At 34.6% G+C, this 11,095-nt stretch overlaps 1 protein-coding gene across 2 annotated transcripts in view; it reads right to left on the bottom strand.

Moving 5' to 3' along the window:
• LOC18793189 (importin-11) overlaps window positions 1-1,622 on the bottom strand; it is a 29,574-nt gene extending 27,952 nt beyond the window's left edge. For both annotated transcript variants that reach the window (XM_020554168.1, XM_007225519.2), the window contains exons 1-4: window positions 1,350-1,622; window positions 1,136-1,245; window positions 952-1,024; window positions 240-301 (exon numbers count right to left, since the gene is read on the bottom strand). In XM_020554168.1, the coding sequence (XP_020409757.1) occupies window positions 240-301; window positions 952-1,024; window positions 1,136-1,245; window positions 1,350-1,490 (386 nt within the window). In that variant the 5' untranslated portion in view covers window positions 1,491-1,622. The remainder of the gene's footprint in view (window positions 1-239; window positions 302-951; window positions 1,025-1,135; window positions 1,246-1,349) is intronic.

The raw sequence follows: 11,095 nt of genomic DNA, 5'->3' as shown, positions 1-11,095 counted from the left end.
ATTTTTCTAATTTATTAGTTAACAGTGTTATGTTAGGGTTAAGTTGTTGGACACATGTCAAAAAATTATACAAGGGACACGGAGGGACATGGAAAATGGGGACAGCGGATCCCATCCCATAACATCCCATTATCAAGTTCTTATAGCACCACAAAGCTCAACCAGATTATAAGTTTATAACTTTCCTGCAAGGTCTATTTTAAAAAACCATAGAAGTTGAAGTTACAGTAAAATCATACCATTCTTTGGGGTAATCTATACGAGCAATTTTGGAAACGAGCACAGCCAACATTTGTGCTATCTGTGTTGGACAAAATGAAGAGAACAGGAAATTGGTAACAACTAAAGTTGAGTAAACTTCTAAGTTATAACATGCTGAAACATAGGGAGGAGGGGCAGGTGGGGGAAGTGGGAGAGAGACAGAAAGCTCATATCTTATTAACATCAAACGTATTAAAAGTAAATGCAAACAGAATTTCCTTCATAAATTCCTGAACATCTAAATCTTGCCCCATCTCCTATCAAAGAGGTGAAGTTTTAAACCTTGGGGTTAGCCCAAGTGGTGAGTTAGAGTGGGGAAATGGGTTAGAGGTAGGAGAGGTCAAATGGTTCAATCCCTTCCAGTGTAAAATTGAAAAATTAAGAAGAAGTTCAAATTCACTTAATTGATGGGCAATTAACGAATAAAAAAGAACTCAAAAAAAAGTTAAAATGGTAGCATACTGTTTTCTAATGCCAGTAATGTTGGGTGTGGCACTAATCTTCCTGAAGGATCTTTATGATGATAATAAACTCATACCTTGAACCCATTTAGGATATCTTCAATTTTTTTTCAATAGGAAATAAAAAATTTTAAATAAGAAGAAGAGATATAAGACAAGAAGGACAAAAGTGAAGCTGAGGTATACCAACCCTACAATTACAAACACAAAAAGAAAAGGCGGGTTTTACCTGATAGTTCTCTTCTCTAAAGTGTGATAAAAGTTTTTGTCTAAGATGTATTTTCTCCTCGTTGCTGATTCCCCTGAAAACACACACAGAAAACAATAGAAAGTGAACACAGATAGCAATAAATATGAGTGAACTGAAGCAGGCAATCGTGTTTGCTAATGAAATAGATGATTAATACACTTACGAGGAATCACGCCTGTGCCTCCAATAGCGATTAACACTATTCTTGAAATACACTGAAGCCATCAAGCGAACATCTACACGCGGTACCAAATCCTTGGCAGTTATGACTTCCTGCATAATTTTCTATTTTCAGAAATGTCCACGAACAAGATCGCATTCCGCATTTGACCTAAAACCCTAAAGAAATACGACGGAGAAAGAAAACAGCTGCTTACCATGAGACAAGAGCAGAAACCAGGCCTGGCCTCCGACTGAGAGAGCGCCGCCTCCGCCGGTTTGCGCACACTATCGTCACCACTCAATGAGTTGGTCAGCAGAGAGTACATGGCTGGTAGGTCAGACGCGGAGAGCGCCATTGCTTTACACCTCTCCCTCTCTCTGACTCTCCCGGTTAAGCAATTTTTTGCTACACCCACTTAAGCAATCGATGAGGGAATTTTTGTGTGTGGCTTTTTTTGGGGGGTTGGGGCTGGGGGTTTGTTTAACTTTTTTTTCTCCCTCTTTTTTCACCCAATCTCCTAAAACCCTTTTGTAGAAAGTAAATTTGTTTTTATTACGATTGTAGATCTCTTTCTACATGACTTATTTATTCATGTTCTTTTGATAGGGATACAATTGCAAAAAGTTTTGTTCTCAAACGGGCCGTGCTGTGCTGGGCTGGCCCATCCCATTTAAACTTGTGCTTTTAACGTTTTAGTGTCTGGTCGGGTTGGCCCATTTAATTTATCGGGCTGTGCCGTGCCGGCCTATTTAGTAAAATCATTGATCACGCCCTGGTCCAAAGTCTATGTCCATATTGAAACGGGCCGGGCCCGGCTTGTGCCATACTCGGGGCCAAGAATCAATGCATTTAATTTGAAATTTTTTCACTTGATTTTTTTTTTCCACTAGATAATTCAAATTATAAACATGAAAAATATAATTAGGGGCAAGAAACGATGAATTATTTGAAAACATTAATCAATCAAACATCCAAACAATATGAAATGGCGGAGGGCAAAAAGTGTCCAACTCCACAAAGTCCACTTCAACTTTTCATCTTTAAACAACTTATTATTTTATATGTGAAAAAATGTCTTGCTTTGATTACAAGAGAAGCATATATGTCATATGTACTGATTAGATATCAAGTCCAATGTTGTTTAATTAATTTGTAGTTGATATGTTTAATTAATTAAGGACCCAAGTAATTTCTCTAAAATGAAAGACATCAAATATATATTTATGATTTTTAAAAAAAGCATACAAACAATGACATTAGATGTCAAATTATTGTATTTTGACTTTTGAGAAAGAAAAAAATGTTAAGTGGGCCGTGCTTGGGCTCATGCCGTGCTTGAAGCGTGCTCGGGCCAAGCCGGGCCCATGTTGGGCCATGGGCCAGCCCGGTCCATTGGACTTCATTTTTTGATCCCGGCCCAGCCTAAGTTTTCGTGTTGTGCCGTGCCAAGCATTGCCCATTAATATTCGTGCTCGTGTCATACCGTGCCTCATTTAAACGGGCTAGGCTCGTGCCGTGCTAGACCGGCCCTTCCTGTTTGACACCTCTACTCTCCACCTCTGGTCTATATGCAATATCTTATTAATTAAGTTCCTTAATTATGTAAAATAGGGAACTTTGGAGTACTCTAAAAGTAAAATAAAATAATAAATATGGAGTCCTCTAAAAGTAAATAAAATAATAAGTATGCAAGTATAACATCCATTTTAGTATAAACAGGTTCGCAAAAGCTCCAAAACCACAACAAAACCAAACAATTATGGTTCATTTATGTTTTAATCTTTTGTGTCCCTTTAAATTCTCAATCTCTAATTTAAAATTTTCATATTTTTTCACATCAAATTGACCACTCATAGCCTTTGCCTTAGCCAACCCTAGCTCACAATATAGACTGGTATTGCTGAAACGGTTCAGTTTATTTCCTTTATGTTTTAGCAGATCTTTTGTGTCTCACTGCATCCTCAATCTCTAATTTGAATTCTCATATATATTTTTTTTTCACATCAAAATTGAACACTCATAGCGTTTGTCTCAGCCAACCATAACTCACGGTATAGACTAGTATTGTTGAACTTGTTTAGTTTTTTTTTTTTCATTTAATTTTTAACAGATCTTTTGTGTCCCATTTAATCCTCAATCTCTAATTTGAATTCTCATATTTTTTCACATCAAATTTACCACTCCGAGCCTTTGCAGCACCCAACATTAGCTGATGGTACAGACAGATATTGCTGAACCGGTTCAGTTTGTTTTATTTATGTTTTAGCACATCTTTTGTATCCCCTTGAATCGTCAATCTCTAATTTGAATTCTCATATTTTTCCACATCAAATTGACCACTCCTAGCCTTTGCCTTAGCCAACCCTAGCTCACGGTATAGAATGGTATTATTGATCTAATTCATTTATTTTTTTCATATATGTTTGAGCAGATCTTTTGTGTCCCCTTGAATCCTCAATCTCTAATTTCAATTCTCATAATTTTTGACATCAAATTGACCACTCCTAGCCTTTGCCTCAGCCAACTCTAGCTCACAGTATAGATCAAAATTGTTGAAGATGTTCAGTTTATTTCATTTCTGATTTAGCAGATCTTTTGCGTCCACTTGAATCCTCAATCTCTAATTTCAACTTTCATATTATTTAACATAAAATTGACCTCTCCTAGCCTTTGCCTCACCCTACCCTGGCTCACGGTATAAAGTGGTATTGTTGAACAGGTTCAATTTTTTTCATATATGTTTTTGTAGATCTTTTGTGTCCCCTTTAATCCTCAATCTCTAATTTGAATTCTCATATTTTTTCACATCAAATTGACCACCCCTAGCCATTGCCTCAGCCAACTGAAACTCACTGTACATATTGGTATTGTTGAACTAGTTCAGTTTTTTTCATTTATATTTTTGCAGATCTTTTGTGTTCCCTTAAATCCTAAATCTCTAGTTTGAATTCTTATATTTTTTCACATCAAATTGACCACCCTAGCCATTGCCTCAGCCAACCGTGGCTCACTGTACATATTGGTATTATTGAACTAGTTTAGTTTTTTCATTTATGTTTTAGCAGATCTTTTGTATTCTCTTAAATCCTAAATCTCTAGTTTGAATTCTTACATTTTTCCCCATTAAATTGACCACTCATAGCCTTTGCCTCAGTCAACCCTAGCTAAGTGTACACACTGGTATTGTTGAACTAATTTAGTTTTTTTCACTTATGTTTTGCAGATCTTTTGTGTCCCATTGAATCCTCAATCTCTAATTTCAATTCTCATATTTTTTGACATCAAATTGACCACTCCTAGCCTTTGCATCAGCCAACCCTAGCACACGGTATAGATCGGTATTGTTGAAGACGTTCAGTTTGTTTCATTTTTGGTTTAGCAAATCTTTAGTGTCCACTTGAATCTTCAATCTCTAATTTGAATTCTCATAAATTTTCACATCAAATTGTACACTATGAGCCTTTGCCTTAGCCAACCCTAGCTCAAGGTACTGATTGGTACTATTGAATAGGTTTTTTTTTTTTTTCATAAATGTTTGAGCAGATGTTTTGTGTTCTCAATCCTCAATCTCTAATTTAAATTCTTATATTTTTTCACATTAAATTGACCACTACTAGACATTGCCTCAATCAACCCTAGCTAACAGTATATATTGGTATTGTTGAAGACGTTCAGTTTGTTTCATTTCTGATTTAGCAGATCGTTTGTATCCACTAGAATCCTCAATCTCTAATTTGAATTCTCATATTTTTTTCAATTCAAATTGACCACTTCTAGCCTTTGCCTCAGCCAACCCTAGCTCATGGTATACACTAGTATTATTGAAGACGTTCAGTTTGTTTCATTTATATTTTAGCGGATCTTTTGTGTCTACTTGAATCCTCAATTTCTAATTTGAATTGTCATATTTTTTTCATTTTGAATTGACCACTCCCGGCCTTTGCCTCAACCAACCTAGCGCATGGTATAGACTGGTATTGTTGAAGGCGTTTAGTTTGTTTTATTTCTGGTTTAGTAGATCTTTTGTGTCCACTTGAATCCTCAATCTCTAATTTGGATTCTCATATTTTTTTCACACAAAATTGACCACTCCTAGACATTGCCTCAGCCAACCCTAGCTGATGGTATATATTGGTATTGTTGAAGACGTTCAATTTGTTTCATTTCTAGTTTGACAGATCTTTTGTGTCTACTTGAATCCTCAATCTCTAAATTGAATTCTCAAATTTTTTTCACATTAAACTGACTACTCCTAGTCTTTGCCTCATCCAACCCTAGCTCATGGTACTGACTGGTATTGTTGAACTAGTTCAATTTTTTTCATTTATGTTTTTACAGATTTTTTGTGTCTCCTTGAATCCTCAATCTCTAATATGAATTCTTATATTTTTTCTCATCAAATTGACCACTCCTAGCCTTTTTCCTCAGCCACCCGAGCTCACTATACTAATTGGTATTGTTGAACTAGTTTAGTTTTTTTCATTTACGTTTGAGCAGATCTTTTGTGTCCCCTTGAATTCTCAATCTCTGGTTTGAATCCTCATATTCTTTCCCATTAAATTGTCAACTCCTATCCTTTCACTCAGTCAACCCTAGCTGACGGTATATACGTATTGTTGAAGACGTTCAATGTGTTTCATTTCTGGTTTAGTAGATCTTTTATGTCCACTAGAATCCTCAATCTCTAATTTGAATTCTCATATTTTTTTCATTTCAAATTGACCACTCTTAGCCTTTGCCTCAGCCAACCCTAGCTCACAGTATAGACTGGTATTATTGAAGACGTTCAGTTTGTTTCATTTCTGTTTAGCGAATCTTTTATGTCCACTTGAATCCTCAATCTCTAATTTCAACTTTCATATTTTTTAACATCAAATTGACCTCTCCTAGCCTTTGCCTCACCCTACTGTAGCTCACGGTACATAATGGAATTGTTGAACATGTTCCATTTTTTTCATTTATGTTTTAGCAAATCTTTTGTGTCCCCTTTAATCCTCAATTTTTAATTTGAATTCTCATAATTGTTCACATCAAATTGACCACTCTTAGCCATTGCCTCAGCAAACCCTAGCTCACTGTATATATTGGTATTGTTGAATTAGTTCAATTTTTTTCATTTATATTTAAGCAGATCTTTTACGTCCCCTTGAATCATATATCTGTAATTTAAATTCTCATATCTTTTCCCATTAAATTGACCACTCTTAACCTTTGGCTCAGTCAATTGTAACTCACTGTACACACTGATATTGTTGAACTAGTTCAGTTTTTTTGGTTTATGTTTTATCAGATCTTTTTTGTCCCTTTGAATCCTCAATCTCTAATTTCAAGTCTCATATTTTTTGACATCAAATTGACTATTCCTAGCCTGTGCCTCAGCCAACCCTATCTCACGGTATAGACTGGTATTGTTGAAGACGTTCAATTTGTTTTATTTTTGGTTTAGCAGATCTTTTGTGTCCACTTGAATCCTCAATCTCTAATTTCAATTCTCAAATTTTTTTTACATCAAATTGACCACTCCTAAACATTGCCTTAGCCTACCCTAACTCACTGTACAATGTGGTATTGTTAAATAGGTTCAATTTATTTCATTTATGTTTTAGCAGATCTTTTGTGTCCCCTTTAATCCTCAATCTCTAAGTTGAATTCCCAAATTTTTTCACATCAAATTGACCGCTCTTAGCTATTGCCTCAGCCAATCGTAGCTCACTGTACAAATTGGTATTGTTGAACTAGTTCAGTTTTTTTCATTTATGTTTTAACAGATCTTTTTTGTTCCCTTAAATCATGAATCTCTAATTTGAATTCTCATATTTTTTCCCATTAAATTGACCACTCCTAGCCTTTGCCTCAGCCAACTCTAGCTCAGTGTACAAATTGGTGTTGTTGAACTAGTTCAGTTTTTTTCATTTATGTTTTAGCAGATTTTTTTTTGTTCCCTTAAATCATGAATCTCTAGTTTGAATTCTCATATTTTTTTCCCATTAAATTGACAACTCCTAGCCTTTGCCTCAGCCAATCCTAACTTAGTGTACACACTGATTTTGTTGAACAATTTTAGTTTTTTTTCATTTATGTTTTGCAGATCTTTTGTGTCCGCTTGAATCCTCAATCTCTAAATTCAATTCTCATATTTTTTGACATCAAATTGACCACTCCTAGCTTTTGCATCAGCCAACCCTAGCACATGGTATAAATCGGTATTGTTGAAGACGTTCAGTTTGTTTCATTTCTGGTTTAGCAGATCTTTTGTGTCCACTTGAATCCTTAATCTCTAATTTGAATTCTCATAATTTTTCACATCAAAATTTTCACTTTGAGCCTTTGCTTTAGCCAACCCTAGCTCACGGTACTGACTGGTACTATTGAACATGTTCATTTTATTTATTAATGTTTTAGCAGATTTTTTGTGTTCTCTTGAATCCTCAATCTCTAATTTGAATTCTTATATTTTTTCACATTAAATTGAGCACTACTAGACATTGCTTCAGTCGACCCTAGTTGACGGTATATACTGGTATTGTTGAAGATGTTCAATTTGTTTCATTTTTAGTTTAGCAGATCTTTTATGTTTACTAGAATCCTCAATCTCTAATTTGAATTCTCATGTTTTTCATTTCGAATTGACCACTCCTAGCCTTTCCCTCAACCCACCCCTAGCTCATCGTATAGACTGGTATTGTTGAAGACGATCAGTTTGTTTCATTTATGGTTTGGCCGATATTTTTGTATCACTCTGAGCCTTTGCTTCAGCCAACTCTAGCTTACGGTACTGACTAGTACTATTGAACTTGTTCTTTTTATTTATTAATGTTTTAGCAGATTCTTTGTGTTCTCTTGAATCGTCAAAAGCCTAATTTGAATTCTCATATTTTTTCACATGAAATTGAGCACTACTAGACATTGCCTCAGTCGACCCTAGTTGACGGTATATACTGGTATTGTTGAAGATGTTCAATTTGTTTTATTTTTGGTTTAGCAGATCTTTTATGTTTACTAGAATCCTCAATCTCTAATTGAATGGTCATATTTTTCTATTTCAAATTGACCACTCTTGGCTTTGCCTCAACCAACCTAGCTCACGGTATAGATTGGTATTATTGAAGACGTTCAGTTTGTTTCAATTCTGTTTAGTGGATCTTTTGTGTCCACTTGAATCCTCAATCTTTAATGTGAATTCTCATTTTGTTTCATTTTCGAATTGACCACTCCTAGCCTTTCCCTTAACCAACCCTAGCTCATAGTATAGACTGGTATTGTTGAAGACAATCAGTTTGTTTCATTTATGGTTTGGCCGATATTTTGTATCCACTTGAATCTTCAATCTCTAATTCGAATTCTCATATTTTTTTCACATTAAATTGACTGGTACGGTTGAAGCAGTTCAGTTTTTTTCATTTATGTTTTTGCAGAACTTTTGTGTCTCATTGAATCCTCAATCTCTAATTTGAATTTTTATATTTTTTCTCATCAAATTGACCACCCCTAGCCTTTGCCTCAACCAACCCTAGCTCACTGTACAGATTGGTATTGTTAAACTAATTTAGTTTTTTTCATTTATGTTTTAGCAGATTTTTTTTGTCCCGTTGAATCCTTAATCTCTAGTTTGAATTCTCATATTTTTTTTCCCATTAAATTGACCACTCCTATTCTTTCACTCAGTCAACCCTAGCTCAGTGTACACACTGGTATTATTGAACTAGTTCAGGTTTTTTCATTTATGTTTTATCAGATCTTTTGTGTCCCCTTGATTCCTCAATCTCTATTTTCAATTCTCATATTTCTTGACATCAAATTGACCACTCTTAGCCTGTGCCTCAACCTACCCTAGGTCACTATGCCTCAGCCAACCCTAGCTCATTGTACAGATTGATATTGTTAAAGACGTTCAGTTTGTTTCATTTCTGGTTTCGTAGATATTTTGGGTCCACTTGAATCCTCAATCTCTAATGTGAATTTTCATATTTTATCCCATCAAATTGACAACTCTTATTCTTTGCTTCAGCCTACCTTAGCTCAGTGTACACACTGGTATTGTTCAACTAGTTCAGGTTTTTTCATTTAGGCTTTAGCAGATCTTTTGTGTATCTTTGAATCCACAATCTCTAATTTGAATTCTCATATTTTTTCATATCAAATTGACCACTCTTAACCATTGCCTCAGCAAACCCTAACTCAATGTATATATAGGTATTGTTGAAAACGTTCAATTTGTTTCATTTCTATTTTAGCAGATCTTTTGTGTCACCTTGAATCCTCAATCTCCAGTTTGAATTCTCATATTTTTTCACATCAAATTGACTACTCTTAGTCATTTCGGCAAACCCTAGCTCACTGTATATATTGGTATTGTTGAAGACGTTCATTTTGTTTCATTTCTGGTTTAGTAGATCTTTTGTATGCACTAGAATCCTCAATTTATTGAAGACGTTCAGTTCATTCATGTTTTAGCAGATCTTTTGTGTCCATTCAAATCCTCAATTTGTAATTTGAATTCTCATACTTTTTCCAATCAAATTGGCCACTTCATGCCTTTCTACAGCTAACCCTAGCTCACGATATAGACTGGTATTATTGAATCAGTTTATTTTTTTTATTCATGTTTTAGCTAATGTGTCCATTCGAATCCTCAATCTCTAATTTGAATTCTAATACTTTTTCCAATCAAATTGGCCACTTCTAGCCATTTTTACAGCTAACCCTAGCTCACGGTACAAACATGTATTGTTGAATTGGTTCATTTTTTCATTCATGTCCCAGTAGATCTTTTGTATCCATTCGAATCCTCAATATGTAATTTGAATTCTCATACTTTTTCCAATCAAATTGGCAACTTCTAGCCATTTCTACAGCCAACCCTAGCTCACAGTACAGACAGGTATTGTTGAATCGGTTCAGTTTTTTTCATTCATGTTTTAGCAGATCTTTTGTGTCAATTCGAATCCTTAATCTCTAATTTCAATTATCATACATTTTCTAATCAAATTGGCCACCTCTAGCCTTTTCTACAGCCGACCCTAGCTGACGGTACATACAGGTATTGTTGAATCAGTTCAGTTTTTTTAATTAGTGTTTTATGGAGTAACTAACTTATTTTTCTAAAAACACCATATCTTACGGGTACATTATAGTTTAAAATGCCTATATATCTGAGAACGCAATATCTTACCCGTAATTTAGGGAGTAAATAACTTATTTTTCTGAAAACACCGTATCATACCGGTAAATTACAGTATAAAAGCTTGTATATCTGAGAACGCGACATCTTACCTGTAATTTATGGAGTAAATAACATATTTATCTAAAAACACCATATCTTACCGGTAAGTTATAGTTTAAAATGCCTATATATCTAATAACACAATATCTTATCCGTATTGTATTGAGTAAATAATATTATTTTCTAAAAACACCACACCTTACAAGTAAGGTATAGTTAAAATGCCTATATATCTGAGAACGCAACATGTTACCCGTAATTTATGGAGTAAAAAACTTATTTTTCTGAAAACACCATATCTTACAAGTCAATTATAGTGTAAAAGGCCCATATATCAGAAAACGCAACATCGTACCCGTATGTTATTGAGTAAATGACTTGTTTTTCTGAAAACATCTTATCTTACCGGTAAGTTATAGTTTAAAATGTTTATATATCAGAGAACACAATATCTTATCCGTATTTTATTGAGTAAATAGCATTATTTTCTAAAAACACCACACCTTACAGGTAAGGTATAGTGTAAAATGCCTACATATCTGAGAACGCAACATCTTACCCGTAATTTATGGAGTAAATAACTTATTTTTCTGAAATCAACATATCTTACTGGTAAGGTATAGTGTAAAATGCCTTTATACCTGAGAACACAACATCTGACCCGTAATTTATGGAGCAACTAACTTAGTTTTCTACAAACACCATATCTTTTCTTAGTTTTCTACAAACACCATATC

This window comes from Prunus persica, chromosome G1, assembly GCF_000346465.2.
Source record: "Prunus persica cultivar Lovell chromosome G1, Prunus_persica_NCBIv2, whole genome shotgun sequence".
In the NCBI taxonomy this organism is placed as follows: Eukaryota; Viridiplantae; Streptophyta; class Magnoliopsida; order Rosales; family Rosaceae; genus Prunus; species Prunus persica.
This window is presented reverse-complemented; position numbering and strand designations above follow the sequence as displayed.